Source organism: Oncorhynchus kisutch, linkage group LG14 (genome assembly GCF_002021735.2).
Source record: "Oncorhynchus kisutch isolate 150728-3 linkage group LG14, Okis_V2, whole genome shotgun sequence".
Classification (NCBI taxonomy): domain Eukaryota; kingdom Metazoa; phylum Chordata; class Actinopteri; order Salmoniformes; family Salmonidae; genus Oncorhynchus; species Oncorhynchus kisutch.
The window spans coordinates 44,962,847-44,989,772 of NC_034187.2; the positions used below are offsets into that span (position 1 = coordinate 44,962,847).

General features: G+C 43.0%; 1 protein-coding gene across 2 annotated transcripts in view; it reads right to left on the reverse strand.

Moving 5' to 3' along the window:
- rbks (ribokinase) overlaps positions 1–26,926 on the reverse strand; it is a 78,649-nt gene that overhangs the window by 43,786 nt on the left and 7,937 nt on the right. For both annotated transcript variants that reach the window (XM_020500821.2, XM_020500822.2), the window contains exon 2: positions 21,083–21,144. In XM_020500821.2, the coding sequence (XP_020356410.1) occupies positions 21,083–21,141 (59 nt within the window). In that variant the 5' untranslated portion in view covers positions 21,142–21,144. The remainder of the gene's footprint in view (positions 1–21,082; positions 21,145–26,926) is intronic.

Sequence of the window (26,926 nt, forward strand, 5' to 3'; positions counted from 1 at the left end):
AAAGTTCAAGGGGGCCGAATACTTTCGCAAGGCACTGTATATCCACCTATCACGTCTACACTGACACTCTTACACACACACACACACACACACACACACACACACACACACACACACACACACACACACACACACACACACACACACACACACACCTTATAATGCTGCTTATTATTATTATGTATTCTGCTACCAGTCACTTTTCCACACGCACATACAGAGCATTCCCTTAACTTTTTACACATTTTGTTACTTTACATCCTTATTCTAAAATTAATTTTAAAAAATGGAACATCAATGACAAAGCGAAAACAGGTTTTTAGACATTTGTGCAAATAAAATACCTTATTTACATCAGTATTCAGACCCTTTGCTATGAGACTAGAAATTGAGCTCAGGTGCATCCTGTTTCCATTGATCATCCTTGAGATGTTGTAACAACTTTATTGGAGTCCACTTGTGGTAAATTAAATTGATTGGACATTACTTGGAAAGGCACACACATCTGTCTATATAAGGTCCCACAGTTTACAGTGCATGTCAGAGCAAAATCAAAGCTATGAGGTAGAAGGAATTGTCCGTAGAGCTCCGAGACAGGACTGTGTCGAGGCACAGATCTGGGGAAGGGTATCAAAAAATGTCTGCAGCATCATTCTTAAATGGAAGAACTTGGAGCTTGCCAAAAGTCACCTAAAAAAAGTCACTCTCAGACCATGAGAAACAAGATTCTCTGGTCTGATGACACAAAGATTGAACTCTTTGACCTGAATGCCAAGCGTCACTTCTGGAGGAAACCTGGCACCATCCCTACGGTGAAGCATGGTGGTGGCAGCACCATGCTGTGGGGATGTTTTTCAGTGGCAGGGACTGGGAGACTAGTCAGGATCGAGGAAAAAAATGAACGGAGCAAAGTAAATATTTATTTTAATAAGGCTGTAACGTAACAAAACATGGAAAAAGATCTGAATACTTTCAGAATGCACTGTATCTACCTAAACTACTCCAGTATCCATGCACAATGTACATTTGGTACTGACCCTGTATATAGCTTACATTGTCCTGTTTTCTTCCCCTCTTATGTCTTGTGTTTTTTTTTTTAGGTAAACTATTTTGATATTGATTACTGCACTGTTCGGAAGGGCTTGCAAGTTAAGTATTTCACTGTACTTGTGCACTGTACTTGTGCACTTGTGACAATTAAAACTTTAAACTTGAATCCTGTTCCCCTGCATTGTTCTTAGCCCCAGGCTAGACTGACCCTAGGTTAACTTAGCCCTTTGTTCACAAAAGCATTTGTTAACACTGGGCTAAGCTTTAGCCCTGGGCTAAGGATTCACAATTGTATTACAAAGCACTGGGCTAGCGGACAAGCACAACATGCGATCAACATTCTATCTCTGGCATTCTCTCTCTCTGCTGAGCAATAATTTAAGTTAGTTTATTAGCATCCTCATTAGCTACTGCACATGCAGCAGCTACTCTTCCTAGGGTCCACATAAAATGTACAAATGCATGACGAAGTACAGAACAGTAATATACAAGAACAACATAAGATATTATATTAAAATGAAAAAATAAATAAAGTTATATATAGGAAAGACACCAAGAGACAACAAAAAAACTATTTACACACCAATCATAGTTTAAAACCGTTAACCATAGATTTACTGATCTATATTTAAAATGAAGTGGGGCAACACATCTCTGATGAATTATAAACCTAGATTTACAAAACCTAGATTAGCTCTAATCCTAGAAGAATTTAAACCATGTTGGTGCAATCCACCCTCAGTGTTTTTTTTAAATGACTGGGTTATAGTTAATTCCCCATTCTGACAGTGACTGTAACTCCTTGCTAAGAGTCTCAGTGAGCTCACTGGCTGTAGTTGCTGATGTGTCGAGTGTCCAATCATCAGCATACATAGTCATTTTAGCTTCTTGTAAAACAAGTGACAAATTATTTATGAAAATGCAACTGCCCTGAGGGATTCCATACTATACATATCTGATGTAAGAGAAGCTTCCATTGAAGAATAATCTCGGAGTTCTATTGGATAAATAACTCTCCAACCATGTGATGGCAGGTGATTTAAAGCCATAACAAGTGAGTTTTTTTGTTGTTCAAAAATAAATGATGATCAATAACATCTAATTCTGCACTGAAATCTAACAATACAGCTTCAACTATAATCTTATTATCCGTATCTTTTAGCCAATCATCAGTCATCTGAGTCTGTGCAGTACAAGTTGAGTGCCCTGCCTTATATGCATGCTGAAAGTCAGTAGTTAACTTGTGCTTTAAGAAATAGCATTGGATTTGTTCAAACACAATTCTCTCCATCAGTTTACTAAGAACAGGCAGCAAACTGATTGGGCAGCTGATAGAGCCAGCAAAGGGATTTTTACTATTTGTAGGTTGTGGAATTAATTAAGCTTCCTTCCACACCTGTGGACACACACACTCCTTTAGGCTTTGGTTAAAGATGGCAAATAGGGGTGGCAATACAGTCTGCTAATATTCTCAATAGTTTCCCATCAAGGTTGTCTATACCTGGTGGCTTATCATTATTTAAGTGATAATGCCCGAGAAGCTGGTGTTTGAAGGATATATTGGCAAGGGTGTTGTTAGGCCGGAGACGAAGTCGAGAACCGGCAAACTGTGCCAATATATCCTTCTAACACTGGCTTCGAGGGCATTATCACTTTTATACAACGGGTTACCAACATATTCAAATAATGATTGACATATTTTCATAAAAAACTTTATTTTGATGAATTTATTCATACTATTTCATCCTTCCACAATATTTAGTCCCTACACATCTAGGGTTGCTATCCAAGCCGGCTGGTTGTTTGTTCTATCGGGTCAGTTGCCAGAAACGCGACCCAGTTGTTCACTCTTTTTGTTCTGTATAAACCCGACCATAGCCATACTGGCTGGCAATGTTCTTATCCCTCGCTTGCTAGCTAGCCAACTATGGCTAACCTACAGTCCCATCAAACAGTGCAGCCAGAATAACAACAATAGCTGCATTTGCTGTTTTCTAGTAACATTTATTTGGATTTCGCCTGGCATAGACAATGTGCTCTCTTGTCAGGACACTGTTGATCAGAGGAGCTAGCCAACTACACAGCTAACACAATGACTTCAAACTGAAGCTGGAAAGACTGCAAACTAGCTGCTTTAAAATGTTTCATGATTTCGACCGGCTGAGAAACGTTCATTACTATGGGACAGCTGGAGATCGAATTTGAATATTGAAACAATGTGGCAAATGTCGGCGGGACAGACAGCAAGCAAGGTTTATACACATTTCTGCTGTTGAAAACTAAATGTTAGTCTAAAAGAAATTAGATAATGTCTCGATGCTTTTTATAGTGGAGATCAAGTTTATAAATTCCCTGGCTGGGCTGATGAGACAATGGATTGCACAGTCAGATGGAACAGAGTAAATAGGCATTTTAATGTCATAGATTTTGTCTGTGATAACATGTGGAATAGACACCGGCTGGAATGCAGATTTAACCAGCATTCAGGATTAGACCCATAATTGGGTAAATAATTGTATAATGATGGATAACAATAGTTGTTCCACCTCTCCCACACTAACTTGACCAAATTGAAAACAGCAGTCCTTCTCTTTCATTAATATATCTTCAATACACAACTATGATGGTTCACTGTTCAATGTTGTCATTTCACTTCTCAGTTTGTCCACTTTACTAGTGAAATTGTCATTGAAATAAGAAAGGTTTTGTTTTGTTATAAATGACCCATCAACTTCAATGAATAATGGAGATTAATTGGGTTTTCTGCCCATAATATAATTGAAGGTGCTACAAAGTTTTCCCATGTTTTTTTATGTCATTTATCTTGTTTTGGTAATATAATTAGTATTTTTTGTTTGCTAAGTTTAGTCACACAATTTCTCAATTGACAGTATGTCAACCAATCTGCTGGTAGCCTGACTTTTTTGCATAATTTCTTTCAACCATACAATTTTTCAATTCATCATCGATCCAAACGGCTCTAACAGTTCTCACAGTTAGTTTCTTAACAAGTATATGTTTGTCAATTATTGGCAAAAATACATTTTCAAATATTCTAAGTGTTGCATCTGGATGGCGCCGGAGGGGACAGCCGCCGTTTTATGGGCTCCTGGACAATTGTGCTAGTTTGTGTTTTTCTTTTTTTATACATAATGTTTCCGCCACCGTTTCTTATGACCGAAAAGAGCTTCTGGGCATCAGACCAGCAATTACTCACCTTGAACTGGATGAGGATTTTTTCTTTAATGAGTCGGAAGCGAAAGATTTACTGCTCCTCCCGGACCAGGCCTAAACCCACATCATTGGTATGAAGAGACGCAGTTACAGAGGTCGAAGAGCCAGATGCCTGGCGATTTTGCGTCGGCGAGTGGATAATCCACCATTGCCCCCTGTTCAACTGGCGAATGTGGAATCACTGGAGAATAAACTGTAAGAGCTCCGCTTGAGGCTATCCTATAGCCTTTTGTCAACAACAGCTAGTGCGCAATCCCTAATATTAAGAACGTCTCAAGGGTTTCCTTGCCTGAGTTAGAGTACCTCATGGTAAGCTGTAGACCACACTATTTACCAAGAGAGTTTATCTACAGTGCATTCGGAAAGTATTCAGACCCCTTGACTTTTTCCACATTTTGTTACTTTACAGTCTTATTCTTTTTTTCTCCTCATCAATCTACACACAATACCCCATACTTTTCTTAATTAAAAGTAAAAAACTGAAATATCACATTTACATAAGTATTCAGACCCTTTACTCAGTACTTTGTTGAAGCACCTTTGGCAGCATCGAGTCTTCTTGGGAAAGACGCTACAAGGGTGGCACACCTGTATTTGGGGAGTTTCTCCCAGATCCTCTCAAACTCTGTCAGGTTGGATTGAAAGCGTTGCTGCACAGCTATTTTCAAGTCTCTCCAAAGATCTGAGATCGGGTTCAAGTCCGGCCTCTGCCTGGGCCACTCAAGGACATTCAGAGACCTGTCCCGAAGCCATTTCTGCGTTGTCTTGGTTGTGTGCTTATGGTCGTTGTCCTGTTGGAAGGTGAACCTTAGCCCGTCTGAGTTCCTGAGCGCTCTGGAGCAGGTTTTCATCCAAGATCTCGCTGTACTTTGCTCTGTTCATTTTTGCCTCGATCCTGACTAGTCTCCCAGTCCCTGCCACTGAAAAACATCCACACAGCACGATGCTGCCACCACCATGCTTCACTGTAGGGATGGTGCCAGGTTTCCTCCAGAAGTGAAGCTTGGTATTCAGGCCAAATAGTTCAATCTTGGTTTCATCAGACCAGAGAACCTTGTATCTCATGGTCTGAGAGTCTTTCGGTGCTTTTGACAAACTCCAACCGGGCTGTCGTGTGCCTTTTACTGAAGAATTGCTTCCGTCTGGCCACTCTATCATAAAGGCCTGATTGGTTGAGTGCTGCAGAGATGGTTGTCCTTCTGGAAGGTTCTCTCATCTTCACAGAGGAACTCTCAAACTCTGTCAGAGTGACTTGGTGGTACCGCGACACATTCCTCGGAGCTTGGTCACCTCCCTGACCAAGGCCCCTCTCCCCCGACTGCTCAGTTTGGCCGGGCGGCCAGCTGTGATTTTTTGTTGTTGTATTGGAGTGTCAGTGTAGTATGTGTGAGTGTGTGGTTAGAGTCCAGTGAGTTTAATCAATTTTAGAATAAGGCTGTAATTAACTAAATGTGGAAAAAGTCAAAGGCTCTGAATACTTTCCGAATGCACTGTATATCAGTTAAGTGAATGTGCAGCTTTTGTGATTGGACAGTGAGCATTCTAGGCGTTGTTCACCATGTTTTATACTGGTTATTTTGGCACTGTGTTTATGGGGCTCCTCAAAAAGTCAGTGCTAACTCACCCTGCTCTGGAGCAGGGCCAGCTAGCCATGGGCTACGGTTGGTGCTAGCCCTCTTCAGAATGTGCAAGTGTGAACACTCGCTTAGCCCTGGACTAAGGTGCAGTTGAACGCAAGTTGCTCAGTCAGTGCTGGTCATAGACGCAAACAGCTGCTTTGACATGACTATGTCAAATCAAATAAATTCTAAATGTATGTCACATGCACTGAATGCAAAAAATATCAAATAAAAAGTAACACGATAAAATAACAATAATGAGGCTATATACAGGGGGTACCGGTACTGAGTCAATCAAATCAAATCAAAATCAAATCAAATTTATTTATATAGCCCTTCGTACATCAGCTGATATCTCAAAGTGCTGTACAGAAACCCAGCCTAAAACCCCAAACAGCAAGCAATGCAGGTGTAGAAGCACGGTGGCTAGGAAAAACTCCCTAGAAAGGCCAATACCTAGGAAGAAACCTAGAGAGGAACCAGGCTATGTGGGGTGGCCAGTCCTCTTCTGGCTGTGCCGGGTGGAGATTATAACAGAACATGGCCAAGATGTTCAAATGTTCATAAATGACCAGCATGGTCGAATAATAATAAGGCAGAACAGTTGAAACTGGAGCAGCAGCACAGTCAGGTGGAAGTTGAAACTGGAGCAGCAGCATGGCCAGGTGGACTGGGGACAGCAAGGAGTCATCATGTCAGGTAGTCCTGGGGCATGGTCCTAGGGCTCAGGTCAGTTGAAACTGGAACAGCAGCATGGCCAGGTGGACTGGGGACAGCAAGGAGTCATCATGTCAGGTAGTCCTGGGGCATGGTCCTAGGGCTCAGGTCCTCCGAGAGAGAGAAGGAGAGAATTAGAGAACGCACACTTAGATTCACACAGGACACCGAATAGGACAGGAGAAGTACTCCAGATATAACAAACTGACCCCAGCCCCCCGACACATAAACTACTGCAGCATAAATACTGGAGGCTGAGACAGGAGGGGTCAGGAGACACTGTGGCCCCATCCGAGGACACCCCCGGACAGGGCCAAACAGGAAGGATATAACCCCACCCACTTTGCCAAAGCACAGCCCCCACACCACTAGTCAATGTGCGTGGGTACAGGTTAGTCGAGATAATAAACAGCGAGTAGCAGCAGTGTAAAAACAAAAAGGGGGGGGGGGGGGGGGGGGGGCGTCAATGCAAACAGCCTGGGTGGCCATTTGATTAATTGTTCAGCAGTCTTATGGCTTGGGGGTAGAAGTTGTTAAGGAGCCTTTTGGACCTAGACTTGGTGCTCCGGTACCGGAACAGTCTATGACTTGGGTAACTGGAGTCTTTGACAATGTTTTGGGCCTTCCTCTGACACCGCCTAGTATATACGCCCTGGATGGCAAGAAGCTTGGCCCTAATGATGTACTGGGCTGTACGCACTTTGCGGTCGGATGCCGAGCATTTGCCATACCAGGCGGCGATGCAACTGGTCAGGATGCTCTCAATGGTGTAGCTATATAACCTTTTGAGGATCTGGGGACCCATGCCAAATCTTCTCAGTCTCCTGAGGGGGAAAGGCATTGTCATGCCCTCTTCACAACTAATGTTGAGATATTGTTGTCCTGGCACCACACTACCAGGTCTCTGACCTCCTTTGTCGGTGATCAGGCCTACCACCGTTGTGTCGTCAGCAAACTTAATGGTGATGTTGGAGTCATGCTTTGCCACACAGTTGTGAAGTACCGGAACAGGGAGTACAGGAGGGGAGCAGGGAGTACAGGAGGGGACTAAGCATGCACCCCTGAGGGGCCCCCGTGTTGAGGATCAGCGTAGCAGATGTGTTGTTCGCTTACCCTTACTACCTGGGGGCGGACCATCAGGAAGTCCAGGATCCAGTTGCAGAGGGAGGTGTTTAGTCCCAGGGTCCTTAGTGATGAGCTTTGTGGGCACTATGGTGTTGAACGCTGAGCTGTAGTCAATGAATAGCATTCTCACATTGGTGTTCCTTTTGTCCAGGTGGTAAAGGGCAGTGCGGAGTGCGACTGAGATTGTGTCATCTGTGGATCTGTTGGGGCGGTGTGTGAATTGGAGTGGGTCTAAGGTTTCCAGGATGATGGTGTTGAAGTGAGCCCTGTTAGGGCTAATGTCACTAATGCCTGACACTACAGGTTGGGTCATGTTTACCCCGCCCTCTCTCCCCCAGGCTAGAGAGCTGTCTGTCTGCCCTCTCCTCCAATCACAGAGAGTTACAAGGCTCTTCCTTCTCCAGGGTCAGAGGGTTTGTTGGTGGCAAGACTAGGATGATAAACTTAGCTATTATTGAGATTTGGGTATGTGTGTATACAGTATGGATGTGTGTGTGTGTGTTAATTAGCAGGTGTGGTGGTTGAGAAACTAGGGAGTTACAGTAAATCCACATAAAAATAGCTCTTTGTTGTTTTTCACAACCTCAGGATTTCCAGTAACCTCAGCGTTCATGCAGGAGATTTGAGGTTGTTTTGGTCGAAACCAAAATCGGGGCGAACATATGGGAGTCCATATGTTAAATGGTTTTGATGAATCATGTCCTATGTCTTATGTCCTTTCCTTGTTAGGACAATGCCTTTCAGAAAAAAAGTACTCTGAGACAACATATGAATCATATGAATCAATGTTAGCCTATAGAACTTATCCATGTGTACCATGCCTATAATTGCTCTCCTATATGTGTCATCAGCCACACATTAAAATCTACTATGTAGAAGAAACCATATAGTCTCACACTTTTGTTATTACAGTATGTTTACATAATGCATCTACAGTGCATTAGGAAACAAATCATGAGAATTGTATATTCCCAGATTCCACATATACTCAATAAGGTATCTGTCTCTCTCAGAGAGAGAGAGGAAGCAGGGTGGTGAAAGTGTTTACACTTGTATGAGGGGGTATGGTGTGAGAGTGTGTGGGCCAAGCATAGTAACTGCAAGTACACATACATACAATCACACGCAGGTACGCACACACACACACACACACACATGCACACAGATTCCAGTCCCGCCTTTATTGGCATCTGACCACGACTACCGGTTGGCTTGGCTTGGCTGGTTGGCTTTCAACAGGTGATTGCCAGGTTGGGTAAACCACTCCCCCTCCATCACCAGACACTAGTCCATTGTCTGTGTGTTTGCGAGCACGCCAACCAAAAGGTTGGCTACGTGCTAAAGCTCAACTCCAACCCCAGTCTGTTTTCTCCCACGCCACCAAAAGGCCATCACAAGTGTTCGGTGAAGCTTGTTATTTTTTGTGCAGCACCGGAAAAAAAACATTTGCTTTACATTTAAACCACTGAGTGGCGGCTAACCTTTGGAACGCGCAGATGGTTCAGACGCAGAAGTAGCCTGAGAACTATTACCGCATCAGATCAGTAACGTTTATGACTTTTAGAAGTAGGTCTAAGAGGGACTGAGGATTGAGCAAACACTGCTAACTTTGGACCATTTACTTAATTCCTTTGCAGCAGACACATAGGTTCACGTAACCTAGTAGTGCTTCAATATAGAATAGATTATCAAAAAGGTATAATGACTTTACAAAGAAAAGTTATTTAAAAACAGGAAGGCCTTATATGGTCATGCTGTGTAGGATAAGATAGGACAGGATATATAGGGCAGAAGGTAGACTAGCTGTTAAAGCATTTGGCCAGTAACCTAAAGGTCACTGGTTCGAATACCTGAGTTGACAAGATGAAAAATCTGCCAATGTGCCCTTGAGTAAGACACTTAACCCTAATTATCTCCAGAGGCACCGTACTACCAGGCTGACCAGGTAAAACAACACATTTCACTGCACCTATCCGGTGTATGTAATAAAAAAAACAAGAGCTCTTTTCACTTTCACTAGTCAGAGAGAGGTAGAGTGAGAGAAGGAAGAGGTGAGGGAAAGGTCGAGGTGAGGTGTGAGGAGAGAGGTGTGAAATACTGAGAAAAAAATGTTTCCTCTATTAACTACTTAGGTAATTTCCCGTCACCTACAGAAATGGCTCATATTGGCCAATGTCAACAGCCCTCATAGGTTGCATCTGGTAGCAGGTGTAAAAATGTCTATACCGCAAGTTGAAAACACTATAAGGTTGGTTAGGAGGGTTTGTTAAGATGGTAAGCTGTTCCGCTGTCTTTTAGGGGCAATGTCTATCCAGAGCCACAAACACAGGTGGCTGCTATACATTGGAGGTGGATGAGTTCCCTTAGAACTAGTGAAATGCACCATCTAGCCCATCTAGGCTAGCCTATATAAACACAATTCATCACACTGCTCCACATCACACCGGCTCCATATCTCACATCAGGGAGCTGTGGATGAGGACGGCAGCAGGGGGCGCTGTCTGGCTTTGACAGTGTGGGGTTTCTAGTGTGAGAGGCCACATCAGAGAGGAAAGAGAGAGAGGAGACAAAGTCAGGGGAAAGACAAGTGGAGGTGGGGAGAGGGGGACTGTGTCACAACCACCCAAACATTGGCACATTCAGGCAACTGGATTTCCAACTTCAAAGCCATGCATATCACTTTGATGGGGTGGAAAATGTATTTCAAGTTTTCAAGTACCCCCCCCCCCCCCTTCTAACTCCCTCCCACCCGCCCACCCACCCACCCCCCGAAAAAGACCCAAAACACAGTCTCTTCCCGTCAGTAGTACTGTAGGGCCTAATTGATGCAGCTCCTCCTGCCCTTTAAAGAGGTTCCCTAAAATGATAAAAACTGTCAGTGAGCGTGTCCGTGTGTTTTTGATAACTGGGGGTGGGATCACTTTCGCCACAGTTACAGATAAAGGTTGGGGGGGGGGGGGGGGTGAGATGAAAATTGTAAGGTTGTGTAGTTACTCAACCGAAAACACAGAAAGGGCAAATGTGACTTGAACGGTGACCTATAACAGAACAGTACATTTGCATGGACATCCACATGGACATATTTTATATAAGCGATAAACTGTAAATAATCTATTGTTCTGTTTAACACCTGTTGTGTTGCACAACACTTTGCAAAGGTAGCCTAAGCCTACTTCAGGGCGACAAATGTTGTCTCACTTATGTGTGCTCATACACTACTCAATTGTACTTGAGATGATGATACAACATGTGTGGGAAGGACATTTTCACTACACTGTTCACACCACATCTACTGAGATGATATAACAGCAACAGTCGGGTATCAATTAAATGGGATCATGGTGTCATGATGACCAAGTTGAATCCTTGGTCTCAATTGAGTTAATTAGGTTTTACTGATGAGGTCATATCCACATCACCAGTCAACAGGCAGATCAATGGATCAGTGTCTGTCTTCTAACCTAGCCTATGAAAACCAAACAGGATTTGTGGTACGGGTGATATTGGAAGCCAAGTATACTAAGCAAAAATATAAAAACTCATATAAGGACATCAGTCAGTTTAAATACATTGATTAGGCCCTAATCTATGGATTTCACATGACTGGACAAGGGCACAACCATGGGTGGGCCTGGGAGAGCATAGGCCCACCCACTGGGGAGCCAGGCCCACCCACTGGGGGGCCAGGCCCAGCCAATCAGAATGAGTTTTTCCCCACAAAGAGCTTTATTACAGACAGAAATACGCCTCAGCTCCCCTTCAGACAATCCCGCAGGTGAAGAAGCCAAATGTGGAGGTCCTGGGCTGGCTTGGTTACACGTGGTCTGCAGTTGTGAGGCCGGTTGGACGCAGTGCCAAATTCTCTAAAAAGATGTTGGATGCGGCTTATGGTCGAGAAATTTAAATATCTGGCAATAGCTCTGGTGGACATTTCTACAGTCAGCATTTCGATTGCACACTCCCTCTAAACTTGAGGCATCTGTGGCATTGTGTTATGTGACAAAACTGCACATTTTAGGGTGGCCTTTTATTGTCCCCCAGCACAAGGTGCACCTGTGTAATGACCATGTTGTTTAATCAGCTTCTTGATAAGCCACACCTGTCAGGTGGATGGATTATCTTGGCAAAGGAGAAATGCTCACTAACAGGAATGTAAACATATTTGTGCTCAAAATTTGAGAGAAATAAGCTTCTTGTGTGTATGGAACATTTCTGGGGTCTTTTATTTCAGCTCATGAAACATTGGACCACCACTTTACATGTTGCGTTTACATATTTTTTCAGCATATTTGTGGTATGAGTGATACAGTGTTGCCAACTGTGGAGAAAAAGCCAATATATTCACTTCCTTCTCAAAGTAGTGATGCTAAGATGTTGCATTGAACAGTTTTACAATATTTGGTCCCTTGTCATTTTAAAATGCAAGACAATATTTGAGACACGAAACCCAATCAAGGATGTGATAGACCCTGGATTTGAACCAAGGACTGTAGTTACGCCTCTTGCACTGAGATGCAGTGCCTTAGACCGCTGCTGTGTGTGTTAACTATTTAACTGTATTAGAATGCTTAAAAGGCAGCAGAAATGTAAAACATCGGTTATCGGTATCGCAAGGAAAATATCATATGGGTATCGGCCAAAAATATAATATCGGTGCATCACTACCTAAAACTTTTACAGATGCACAATTAATAGTATCCTATCGGGCTGTATCACCACCTGGTACGGCAACTGCACCGCCCGCAACCGCAGGGCTCTCCAGAGGGTGGTGCGGTCTGCTCCAACGCATCACAGGGGGCAAACTACCTGCCCTCCAGGATACCTACAGCACCCGATGTCACAGGAAGGCCAAAAAGATCATCAAGGACAACAACCAAACGAGCTACGGCCTGTTCACCTCGTTATCATCCAGAAGGCGAGGTCAGTACAGGTGCATCATAGCTGGGACTGAGAGACTGAAAAACATATATTTCAAGGCCATCAGGCTGTCAAATAGCCATCATTAGCACATTAGAGGCTGCTGCCTATATACATAGACTTGAAATCACTGGCCACTTTAATAAATGGAACACTAGAAACTTGAATAATGTTTACATATTTTGCATTACTCATCTCATATGTATATACTGTATTCTATTCTGTATTTTAGTCTATGCCGCTCTGACATTGCTCATCCATATATTTATATATCTTTAATTCCATTCCTTTACTTAGATTTGTGTGTATTGTTGTGAAATTGTTCGATATTACTTGTTAGATATTACTGCACTGTTGGAGCTAGAAACACAAGCATTTCGCTACACCCGCAATAACATCTGCTAAACACGTGTATGTGACCAATAAAGTGTTATTTGAAACCTAGTCCTCCTTGCCTTTCTGATGTGGCCCTTCGTGGTCTTTATACCTCTGGATGAAGTTACGCCTCCATATGCCTCATGCCTACGTTACGTGATAGTGGCCTAATCTGGTGATTGTGTCTGGGGACAGCGGTATTAATCATAGAAATAGAATGACTAGATTCCTATGGAATTAATAACCCAGGCAGGGGTGGAGAAACAGGGCAGTTCCCTTATATGTGTCTGTATAGGGCTTCATCCATTTCGAGCCATGCTGGAAACACCCTTCCCAATATTACCCCTTGGCTTTTGCGTAAAAACTTTCCATGACAACTGATGGTAAATATAGACTAAAAAGATGCACATAGCGTGTTAGACCATACCTAAAAGGGTTTAGAGTCACATGGTTGTCATTGGCCCAGAAAATAGGCCATTCCATGTTTCCATCACAATGTGATGTGTATGAGCCAGAACGACTAATAAAGCTTTTTCAAGCAAAACAAAGATGTGTGGCTGTCAGTTGCAGAAGATAACATGAAGATGAACAGTCCTAAAACAGAATTGGCAGTTAAATAATGTATATGCCATGGCGCAGAACCAGGACCCACATTTTAAAATGTAGAGTTACTTGTATAACCCCTGTTCTATGATAATATGTAAGGGGTAATCAACTCGGGGCTATGCGTTCTATTGAAAATAATGAACGAGGTGTGAAGTATTCCAGGACGCGCTAGCCTCGTTCATTATCCACGACCCGCTTGCCTCGTTCATTATTTTCAATAGAACCCATAGCCCCGAGTTGATTTGACACATTTACGTTAATTCGTTCATTATTTTCAATAGAACGCATAGCCCAGAGTCGATTTAACACATTTACGACTAGAAATGTGTTCATTTTGGCGCAAGTTTACTAGTTAGCTACATTAGTTGCCGTGGTAACCAAACAAACAGACTTGGTTGTTTGGCTAACCAAACCATCAGTCCTAGTTTCCCGTTATAAAATCGATTTCAACAAAACCAATACTGCTTCCAATTCGACGTTTTCTTTCAAATGCAGGTCAAACAAAATATGTATTAATGAACTATAACCATTGAATTCTACTGTGCAAATATACCATGCGTTATATGGAAATAATACACGCTCTAGAATGCCCGTAAAATCAATCAGGAATATTCAACAACTCCATGGTATAAGAGTGAGATCTCACATTATGGGGATTCGTTCAGGCGGATTCTTTAACAGAAGTACCAATCACAGAGCTTTGTTGGAAACAGACATGTTCGAGTGGCGAATGAGATGAGACCCTTTTCTCTTCATTAGACACCACTCGCCCTGCCTCTGGTCATTCTCAAGCAGGCCTCTCTTCCTTGCACTCTTGCGAGCAGGAAAAAGCGGTGAGCAAAAAAAAAAGAAGCTGTAACCATGCCAGCCCAGAACCTCCACATCCGGCTTCTTCATCTGCGGGATCGTCTGAGACCAGCCACCCAAACAGCTAGTGGAACTGATACGTTTTTCTGTCTGTAATAAAGCCCTTTTGTGTGGAAAAACTAATTCTGATTGGCTGGGTCTGGCTCGCCAGTGGGTGGGCCTATGCCCTCCCGGGTCATGTGAAATCCATAGATTAGGGCCAAATGAATTTATTTCAATTGACTGATTTCCTTATATGAACTGTAACTCAGTAAAATTGTTGAAATTATTACATGTTTATATTTTGTTCAGTATACATAACATAATGGAAATCATATATTTGAATGGTAAATCTAATGACAAACTGGGTAAATCAAAATGTATCCTAGGCCTATTCAAAATACAGGTGAATGCATATTCAATGGGAGTGTGTACATGCATTGTGTAACGGCCGTTGTTGGTGGAAGAAGGTGAGGACCAATGCGCAGCGTGGTAAGTGTCCATATTGATAATTTATTATCAAGAGAACACTAAACAAAATAACAAAGGAGAATGAACGAAACGAAACAGTCCTGTCTGGTGTAGACGCAAAACAGAAAACAATCCCACACAACTCAAGGGTGAAAAACAGGCTACCTAAGTATGGTTCTCAATCAGGGACAACGATTGACAGCTGCCTCTGATTGAGAACCATACCAGGCCAAACACAGAAATACCAAATCATAGAAAAACTAACTTAGACAACCCACCCAACTCACGCCCTGACCATACTAAAACATAACAAAAGAACTAAGGTCAGAACATGACACATTGAGTTATTGAGCTTGTTTTGTCTGATTTCATCCAACTGTTTACCTTCCATTTGGGATTTATTGAACATTAGAATGGGCAAAACAAGTGACCTAAGCGACTGAGCGTAGTATGATTGTCGGTGCCAGGCGCGCCGGTTCCAATATCTCAGAAACGTCCGGCCTCCTGCGCTTTTCACGCACAACAGTGTCTAGGGTTTACTGAGAATGGTGCAACAAACACAAAACATCCAGTAAGCAGCAATCCTGTGCACGAAAACAGCTCGTTGATGAGAGGTCGAATGAGAATGGCAAGATCCGTGCAAGCTACTAAGCAGGCTACAAACAGGCAAATAATGGCGCAGTACAACAGTAGTGTGCAGAACGGCATCTCGGAACGCACAACTCATCGATCCTTGTCACGGATGGGTTATTGCAGAAGACGAACACCCCGGGTTCCACTCCTATCAGCTAAAAACAAGAAGAAGCAGCTCCAGTGGGCACGCGATCAACATTGGACAATTGATAAGTGGAAAAACATTGCCTGGTCCGACGAATCCCGTTTCCTTTTGCGTCATACTGATGGCAGAGTATAAGCAGCATGAATCCATGGCCCGATCCTGCCTGGTGTCAACGGTACAGGCTGGTGGCGATAATGTAACGGTGTGGGGAATGTTTTCCTTGCACACGTTAGGTCCCCTGATACCAATTGAGCAACGTTTCCATGCCCCAAATAATTCAGGCTGTTCTGGAGGCAAAGTGGGTCCAACCCGGTACTTGATGGGTATACCTAATAAACGGTATAGAAACATTTTATAAATGGTACATTTGCGTGTGATATGATTGCATTTTGGAATCGCGTTCCCCCTGTCGCTCCAAGATTAATAGTTTTGACCACGCTCCACTGCTTTAATTGGTGCAGCTAGAAATCACAAGTATCCATCCTATAATGAAAAGGCACCTGCAAAAGAAAATTCCAAAAACGTGTTTATCTATTTTGTGCTGTTGTTACATTTGTATTGGTGTTTTGTTTCGTGTCCGATGAGCTGAAGGTGTTGTTACATGTCATTTGCGGCGTGCATCATGAGCAAAAGTCATCGTAACCTATCATTTCACTTCCCATAGCTGAGAACCATGGCATGAGCATGGGCTAACTTGGCATTGCTGTAGCGCAGTCTGCCAGCAGCCTACCAAAGGTCGCATCATGCCCATTACAATGTAAAATCTAGTCCAAATCGTTCAATAGTTAGGCTATTCATATTACTGGAGCATCATCCTCTTTCTTTCTATTTCTATGGCGGATTCACAGCCGCAATTTATGGAACATGCCAAAAGTTTGGACATAACAAATATCAAATCAAACTTTATTTGCCACATGCGCCGAATACAACAAGTGTAGACTTTACCGCGAAATGCTTACTTACAAGCCCTTAACCAACAGTGCAGTTCAAGAAAAATTAAATATTTACTAAGTAGGCAAAAAAATTAAAAGTAACACAATAAGAATAACAATATAATACATTTTAGAATAAGGCTGTAACGTAACAAAATGTGTAAAAAGTCAAAGGGTCTGAATACTTTCCGAATGCACCGTAACCTAACAATACCCCTACTTCCCAAGGCTATGTCCGAGAGGCTGGACAAGTATTTTGCCTGTTTTAGTCCTGCTGAAAAGTTAATTCATCTTGAATTATCTTGAATTCATTCATTCAAGCAGACTGAACCAGGTTTTCCTCTTGGATTTTGCCTGTGCTTAGCTATATTCCATTTCTTTTTTATCCTGAAAAACTCTCCAGTCCTCAATGATTACAAGCATACCCATAACATGATACTGCCCACCACTATGCTTGAAAATATAGAGAGTCGTACTCAGTAATGTGTTGTAATGGATTTGCCCCAAACATAACACAATGTATTCAGGGCATAAAGTTAATTGCTTTGCCACATTTTTGTTGTTGTATTACTTCAGTTCCTTGTTGCAAACAGGATGCATGTTTTAGAATATTTTTATTCTGTACAGGCTTCCTTCTTTTCACTCTGTCAATTAGGTTAGTATTGTGGAATAACTACAATGTTGTTCATCCATCCTCAGTTTTCTCCTATCACAGGCATTAAGCTCTAACTAACTGTCAACATTGGCCTCATGGTGAAATCCCTGAGTGGTTTCCTTCCTTTCCGGAAACTGAGTTAGGAAGGACGCCTGTATTTTTGTAGTGACTGGGTGCATTGATACATCATCCAAAGTGTAATTAATAACTTCACCATGCTCAAAGAGATATTCAATTTCTGCTTCTATTTTTACCCATCTATCAATAGGTGCCCTTCTTTGCAAGGCATTGGAAAACCTCCCTGGTCTTCGCGGTTGATTCTGTGTTTGAAATTCCCTGCTCGACTGAGGGACCTTTGTATGTTGTATGTGTTGGGTACAGTGTGGGGTACAGAGATGAGGTAGTTATTCAAAAATAGTTGCTAAGCTCATTTTTACTCCTGAACTTATTTGGGCTTGCCATAAAAAGGGTTTGAATACTTATTGACTCAATTTGTAAAAATTTCAACAACAACAAAATTATTTGTAAAAATTTCAAAAAACAATAATTCCACTTTGACATTATGCGGTATTGTGTGTAGGTCAGTGACAAAAAAATATTTATTTAATCCATTTTAAATTCAGGCTGTAACACAACAACATTTGGAAAAAGTCAAGGAGTGTGAATACTTTCTGAAGGCACTGTATATAGTATAAGCTATAAAATAAACTTTCCAGTGACACTGATTCACCCAATGATGAAAATGAAGCATAGGCTTCTCGCCGGTGATGGCCGATGCGCTTTGCCATGATCTCAAGATAAGACACTAGAGAAAAATAGTTAGCTTCTACAGACAGATTAGTCTTCTCTTTTCAGCAGTAGGCATTTGCTTTAAATTTGAAATTTATGAAAGTCAAACTGACAGCCACAACCAATCATAGACATATAATCCATAGATGGGATGTTCCCATTCAAGTCAGGACTGGCAGCCATTGCTAGTGTACCCATGAGTTTAACGGTCAAAGTGCCAGGGATAGAAGTTCCAAAATCCTTCCATGGATTATATCTATGGACACAATGCAACAAGCTGCTCTATATTTGGTGCACGTGCTGCCCAAATTGCGGCCTTCCCGACTGTAAATGCTTGTGATAAAACTTAATCCACAGCCATTTATGTTAGAGGCTATTGATCTTCTGGAGCAAAATTATGTCTGTTCAGAGAGCACCCCTACCACCAGCACCCCTACTTCCCGCAGCTATGTCCAAGAGGCTGGACAAGTCAAGACACAGGGCTCTCTCCCCCACCACAGCATGACACCCTAGACCCACTCCAATTTGCTTACCGCCCAAATAGGTCCACAGACGATGCAATCTCAACCACACTGCACACTGCCCTAACCCATCTGGACAAGAGGAATACCTATGTGAGAATGCTGTTCATCGACTACAGCTCGGCATTTAACACCATAGTGCCCTCCAAGCTCGTCATCAAGCTCGAGACCCTGGGTCTCGACCCCGCACTGTGCAACTGGGTACTGGACTTCCTGACGGGGCGCCCCCAGGTGGTGAGGGTAGGCAACAACATCTCCACCCCGCTGATCCTCAACACTGGGGCCCCACAAGGGTGCGTTCTGAGCCCTCTCCTGTACTCCCTGTTCACCCACGACTGCGTGGCCACGCACGCCTCCAACTCAATCATCAAGTTTGCGGACGACACAACAGTGGTAGGCTTGATTACCAACAACGACGAGACGGCCTACAGGGAGGAGGTGAGGGCCCTCGGAGTGTGGTGTCAGGAAAATAACCTCACACTCAACGTCAACAAAACTAAGGAGATGATTGTGGACTTCAGGAAACAGCAGAGGGAACACCCCCCTATCCACATCGATGGAACAGTAGTGGAGAGGGTAGTAAGTTTTAAGTTCCTCGGCATACACATCACAGACAAACTGAATTGGTCCACACAGACAGCATCGTGAAGAAGTCGCAGCAGCGCCTTTTCAACCTCAGGAGGCTGAAGAAATTCGGCTTGTCACCAAAAGCACTCATAAACTTCTACAGATGCACAATCGAGAGCATCCTGTCGGGCTGTATCACCGCCTGGTACGGCAACTGCTCCGCCCACAACCGTAAGGCTCTCTAGAGGGTAGTGAGGTCTGCACAACGCATCACCGGGGGCAAACTACCTGCCCTCCAGGACACCTACACCACCCGATGTCACAGGAAGGCCATAAAGATCATCAAGGACAGCAACCACCCGAGCCACTGCCTGTTCACCCCGCTATCATCCAGAAGGCGAGGTCAGTACAGGTGCATCAAAGCTGGGACCGAGAGACTGAAAAACAGCTTCTATCTCAAGGCCATCAGACTGTTAAACAGCCACCACTAACATTGAGTGGCTGCTGCCAACACACTGACTCAACTCCAGCCACTTTAATAATGGGAATTGATGGGAATTGATGTAAAATATATCACTAGCCACTTTAAACAATGCTACCTAATATAATGTTTACATACCCTACATTATTCATCTCATATGTATACGAATATACTGTACTCTATATCATCTACTGCATCCTTATGTAATACATGTATCACTAGCCACTTTAACTATGCCACTTTGTTTACATACTCATCTCATATGTATATACTGCACTCAATACCATCTACTGTATCTTGCCTATGCCGCTCTGTACCATCACTCATTCATATATCTTTATGTACATATTTTTTATCCCCTTACACTTGTGTCTATAAGGTAGTAGTTTTGGAATTGTTAGCTAGATTACTTGTTGGTTATTACTGCATTGTCGGAACTAGAAGCACAAGCATTTCGCTACACTCGCACTAACATCTGCTAACCATGTGTATGTGACAAATAAAATTTCATTTGATTTGATTTGGTACGCCCACGACCTTTGATGGCGCCTCTGGAGGCTCGTAGGGTGAAGTCTGCAAAGACACAGATCTCCAACCATAAGGCCCTGGTTGGCTATACCGTTTGCTAGGAGTTGTTGCATCTCCATAAGCAAATCGTCTTGGTATGCCATCAGCTTTGACATAATTTTGAATGCCCGTACTGAACGTGCGGCAGACACATATACCTTTTGGAAGATGGAGGCGGAAAAGCGCTCCGCATTCCCATGGAGGGAGATGCCGGTCTGTGACATGGCATAAGGATTGAGGTGGCTGGCCAGCAACAACTCAACCCTCGGGGGCCAACTCCATATTCTGAATACCCATATTATTAAAGTACTTGGTCTGTACTTTAGTGGTTAGGGTCTTGTCCCAGTTAAGTTGGGCTTCCGCCACACAAGATGGGACCACCGGGAGGAGTTGTTTACCTGGAGTGGTGCGAGAGGGGAGCCTCCTCTCGTCGACTAAGTCCATTTCAGCACTTCTACCCCCTACGGGTTCGGGCCAGTCGATATTTAGTCTGGATGCTGCCCGTTTCAGACATCGATAAGCCGTATGGAGAGGAGAGGGCCTCACCTCATTCGCCAATCGACCTGTCTGTCTCCACCAGATGCTGCGATTTGTAGCCTACTTCCGTTAAAGAAACCACCTGAGCGAATCTCAATCAAGTGAAATATCGAGAAGATATATTTGAAATAGAACTACATGTGACATATTTTGACATCTCAAACTACAGATGTATTGTTGATATGTGACCCAATAACTTCTACAAAATGTTCCCATAAGATCTCAAAAGTACTTTGGGGCAAATTCTGATCCAATCCCTCTCTCAGTGATGTTATGCATAGCATAACTAACTCACCTGACCAAGTCAGTCATACAGGAACCCACCACCACCACATCGAAAGCCTCCTCCGTCATGGTCTATTGGAGAGAGACACACAGGAGGCAATGGATACTTTAGAGATTTGTTTATTGTTAGCTTAGCTTTAAGTACAAACTAAATTATTACATTTGTCATAGCTTCCCCTTTGACCCAGCAACATACTTTTCAGCAAAGGTTACTTAGGCTCGTCATTAAGAGTCTGGTGAGACATTTTTATAATTGGAGCCAACATGAGTATAGGAAAATATTTATTGTAATGTGATTTAGGGGTTTAAAAACTATGCCTAGGCTAATCGTAGAGAATACTCACTGCTAGGGGCATTTCAAGCAACAATAACATATCATACTGAAACTGCACTCAAAAGAAACTCAGTCTTTGCCATATTACCATGAACTGACTGGAACAAGGTAAAAATAGAGCATTCACAGCTCTCTCAGAGTTGGACAGGTGCCAATCTAAACCCAGCGATTATTTCAATGCTACACCACGTGACTGAACACAGCCCAGAAAAATCTTTAATTAATTCAATCCTTGGCATGTATTGGAGTTCATGCTTGTCTGTTAATCTTTTCAAATCTCCTCCTAAGCAGTAAAAAGGCTCAGAAAGCCTGGCCGCTGGCTCTAGGACAGCTAGGCTAAATTCTCCCACATTTCTGAGCATATTGTCTTCCTCAGCCATGGCTGTTAGATGTGCTACCCCTATTGCAGCAGATACAATTTTAGCAAGCATGTCCGACCACTCAAAACAGGGGGCCCCCTCTCAGATTCTGGTTTACTTGCATAATGAGTTAAGTCAACTTCTCAGTTAGCCTACTACAACCTGGTCTTTCTTGACAAAACAAAGGGAGCAAAATTATTTTTCATTGGGTTAAACTGACACAAAAGTTGATATATTCATGGAGATTAGCCTAGGCCTAGTTGTGTCGTAAGGATGGACATGGAAAGTGTATGACTTGAAAAAGTGTCTATAAAATGATGCAATGGGGGTAATTTAGGCCTACTTTATATTACTTTATATTATATATATATATTTTCAAATACTTTGTATCTATTTTTAGAAAAAGCTGAGGGGATGATAGAAGCCGGAATGTTAGCCTACACTGAACAAAAATATAAAAGCAACATGGAACAATTTTAAAGATGTTACTGAGTTACAGTTCATAAACTCAGCAAAGACCCGGTCTTTCAAAAAAAAATCTAAATAACTTCACAGATCATCATTGTAAAGGGTTTAAAACTGTTTCCCATGCTTGTTCAATGAACCATAAACAATTAATGAACATGTGGAGTAGAGGTCAACCGATTATGAGGACCAAAAAAGGCAGATACAGATTAAATCGGACGATTTTTATTTCTTTATTTGTCATAATGACAATTACAACAATACTGAATGAACACTTATTTTATCTTATTATAATACATCAATAAAAATCCATTTAGCCTCAAATAAATAATGAAACATGTTCAATTTCGTTTAAATAATGCAAAAACAAAGTGTTGGAGAAATAAAATTGCAATTTGTGCCATGTAAAAAAAGCTAACGTTTGAGTTACTTGCTCAGAACATGAGAACATATGAAAGTTGGTGGTTCCTTTTAACATGAGACTTCAATTATTCCAAGGTAAGAGATTTTAGATTGTAGTTAATATAGTATTTATATTTCTCTCTATACTATTTGTATTTCATATACCTTTGACTATTGAATGTTCTTATAGGCACTATAGTATTGTCAGTGTAACAGTATAGCTTCCGTCCCTCTCCTCGCCCATACCTGGGCTCGAACCAGGAACACATCGACAACAGCCACACTCGAAGAAGCGTTACCCATCGCTCCACAAAAGCCGTGGCCCTTGCAGAGCAAGGGGAATAACTACTCCAAGTCTCAGAGCGAGTGACGTTTGAAACACTGTTAGTGCACACAAAGCTAACTAGCTAGCCATTTCACATCGGTTACACCAGCCATTAGGCTGATAGGCTTGAAGTCATAAACAGCGCTGTGCTTGCGAAGAGCTGCTGGCAAAATTTTATTTATTTATTTTATTTTATTTTACCTTTATTTAACCAGGTAGGCAAGTTGAGAACAAGTTCTCATTTACAATTGCGACCTGGCCAAGATAAAGCAAAGCAGTTCGACACATACAACGACACAGAGTTACACATGGAGTAAAACAAACATACAGTCAATAATACAGTATAAACAAGTCTATATACAATGTGAGGTGAGAAGGGAGGTAAAGGCAAAAAAGGCCATGATGGCAAAGTAAATACAATATAGCAAGTAAAATACTGGAATGGTAGTTTTGCAATGGAAGAATGTGCAAAGTAGAAATAAAAAATAATGGGGTGCAAAGGAGCAAAATAAATAGATAAATTAAAATTAAATACAGTTGGGAAAGAGGTAGTTGTTTGGGCTAAATTATAGGTGGGCTATGTACAGGTGCAGTAATCTGTAAGCTGCTCTGACAGTTGGTGCTTAAAGCTAGTGAGGGAGATAAGTGTTTCCAGTTTCAGAGATTTTTGTAGTTCGTTCCAGTCATTGGCAGCAGAGAACTGGAAGGAGAGGCGGCCAAAGAAAGAATTGGTTTTGGGGGTGACTAGAGAGATATACCTGCTGGAGCGTGTGCTACAGGTGGGAGATGCTATGGTGACCAGCGAGCTGAGATAAGGGGGGACTTTACCTAGCAGGGTCTTGTAGATGACATGGAGCCAGTGGGTTTGGCGACGAGTATGAAGCGAGGGCCAGCCAACGAGAGCGTACAGGTCGCAATGGTGGGTAGTATATGGGGCTTTGGTGATAAAACGGATTGCACTGTGATAGACTGCATCCAATTTGTTGAGTAGGGTATTGGAGGCTATTTTGTAAATGACATCGCCAAAGTCGAGGATTGGTAGGATGGTCAGTTTTACAAGGGTATGTTTGGCAGCATGAGTGAAGGATGCTTTGTTGCGAAATAGGAAGCCAATTCTAGATTTAACTTTGGATTGGAGATGTTTGATATGGGTCTGGAAGGAGAGTTTACAGTCTAACCAGACACCTAAGTATTTGTAGTTGTCCACGTATTCTAAGTCAGAGCCGTCCAGAGTAGTGATGTTGGACAGGCGGGTAGGTGCAGGTAGCGATCGGTTGAAGAGCATGCATTTAGTTTTACTTGTATTTAAGAGCAATTGGAGGCCACGGAAGGAGAGTTGTATGGCATTGAAGCTTGCCTGGAGGGTTGTTAACACAGTGTCCAAAGAAGGGCCGGAAGTATACAGAATGGTGTCGTCTGCGTAGAGGTGGATCAGGGACTCACCAGCAGCAAGAGCGACCTCATTGATGTATACAGAGAAGAGAGTCGGTCCAAGAATTGAACCCTGTGGCACCCCCATAGAGACTGCCAGAGGTCCGGACAGCAGACCCTCCGATTTGACACACTGAACTCTATCAGAGAAGTAGTTGGTGAACCAGGCGAGGCAATCATTTGAGAAACCAAGGCTGTCGAGTCTGCCGATGAGGATATGGTGATTGACAGAGTCGAAAGCCTTGGCCAGATCAATGAATACGGCTGCACAGTAATGTTTCTTATCGATGGCGGTTAAGATATCGTTTAGGACCTTGAGCGTGGCTGAGGTGCACCCATGACCAGCTCTGAAACCGGATTGCATAGCAGAGAAGGTATGGTGAGATTCGAAATGGTCGGTAATCTGTTTGTTGACTTGGCTTTCGAAGACCTTAGAAAGGCACGGTAGGATAGATATAGGTCTGTAGCAGTTTGGGTCAAGAGTGTCCCCCCCTTTGAAGAGGGGGATGACCGCAGCTGCTTTCCAATCTTTGGGAATCTCAGACGACACGAAAGAGAGGTTGAACAGGCTAGTAATAGGGGTGGCAACAATTTCGGCAGATAATTTTAGGAAGAAAGGGTCCAGATTGTCTAGCCCGGCTGATTTGTAGGGGTCCAGATTTTGCAGCTCTTTCAGAACATCAGCTGAATGGATTTGGGAGAAGGAGAAATGGGGAAGGCTTGGGCGAGTTGCTGTTGGGGGTGCAGTGCTGTTGTCCGGGGTAGGAGTAGCCAGGTGGAAAGCATGGCCAGCCGTAGAAAAATGCTTATTGAAATTCTCAATTATGGTGGATTTATCAGTGGTGACAGTGTTTCCTATCTTCAGTGCAGTGGGCAGCTGGGAGGAGGTGTTCTTATTCTCCATGGACTTTACAGTGTCCCAGAACTTTTTTGAGTTAGTGTTGCAGGAAGCAAATTTCTGCTTGAAAAAGCTAGCCTTGGCTTTTCTAACTGCCTGTGTATAATGATTTCTAGCTTCCCTGAACAGCTGCATATCACGGGGGCTGTTCGATGCTAATGCAGAACGCCATAGGATGTTTTTGTGTTGGTTAAGGGCAGTCAGGTCTGGGGAGAACCAAGGGCTATATCTGTTCCTGGTTCTAAATTTCTTAAATGGGGCATGTTTATTTAAGATGGTTAGGAAGGCATTTTTAAAAAATATCCAGGCATCCTCTACTGACGGGATGAGATCAATATCCTTCCAGGATACCCCGGCCAGGTCGATTAGAAAGGCCTGCTCGCAGAAGTGTTTCAGGGAGCGTTTTACAGTGATGAGTGGAGGTCGTTTGACCGCTGACCCATTACGGATGCAGGCAATGAGGCAGTGATCGCTGAGATCTTGGTTGAAGACAGCAGAGGTGTATTTAGAGGGGAAGTTGGTTAGGATGATATCTATGAGGGTGCCCGTGTTTAAGGTTTTGGGGAGGTACCTGGTAGGTTCATTGATTATTTGTGTGAGATTGAGGGCATCAAGTTTAGATTGTAGGATGGCTGGGGTGTTAAGCATGTTCCAGTTTAGGTCGCCTAGCAGCACGAACTCTGAAGATAGATGGGGGGCAATCAGTTCACATATGGTGTCCAGAGCACAGCTGGGGGCAGAGGGTGGTCTATAGCAGGCGGCAACGGTGAGAGACTTGTTTTTAGAGAGGTGGATTTTTAAAAGTAGAAGTTCAAATTGTTTGGGTACAGACCTGGATAGTAGGACAGAACTCTGCAGGCTATCTTTTCAGTAGATTGCAACACCGCCCCCTTTGGCAGTTCTATCTTGTCTGAAAATGTTGTAGTTTGGAATTAAAATGTCTGAGTTTTTGGTGGTCTTCCTAAGCCAGGATTCAGACACAGCTAGAACATCCGGGTTGGCAGAGTGTGCTAAAGCAGTGAATAGAACAAACTTAGGGAGGAGGCTTCTAATGTTAACATGCATGAAACCAAGGCTATTACGGTTACAGAAGTCGTCAAAAGAGAGCGCCTGGGGAATAGGAGTGGAGCTAGGCACTGCAGGGCCTGGATTCACCTCTACATCGCCAGAGGAACATAGGAGGAGTAGAATAAGGGTACGGCTAAAAGCTATGAGAATTGGTCGTCTAGAACGTCTGGAACATAGAGTAAAAGGAGGTTTCTGGGGGCGATAAAATAGCATCAAGGTATAATGTACAGACAAATGTATGGTAGGATGTGAATACAGTGGAGGTAAACCTAGGTATTGAGTGATGAAGAGAGAGATATTGTCTCTAGAAACATCGTTGAAACCAGGAGATGTCATTGCATGTGTGGGTGGTGGAACTAATAGGTTGGATAAGGTATAGTGAGCAGGACTAGAGGCTCTACAGTGAAATAAGCCAATAAACACTAACCAGAACAGAAATGGACAAGACATATTGACATTAAGGAGAGGCATGCTTAGTCGAGTGATCAAAAGGGTCCGGTGAGTGGAGAGGTTGGTTGGTGATTTAGACAGCTAGCCAGGGCATCGGTAGCAAGCTAGCATAGGATGGAGGT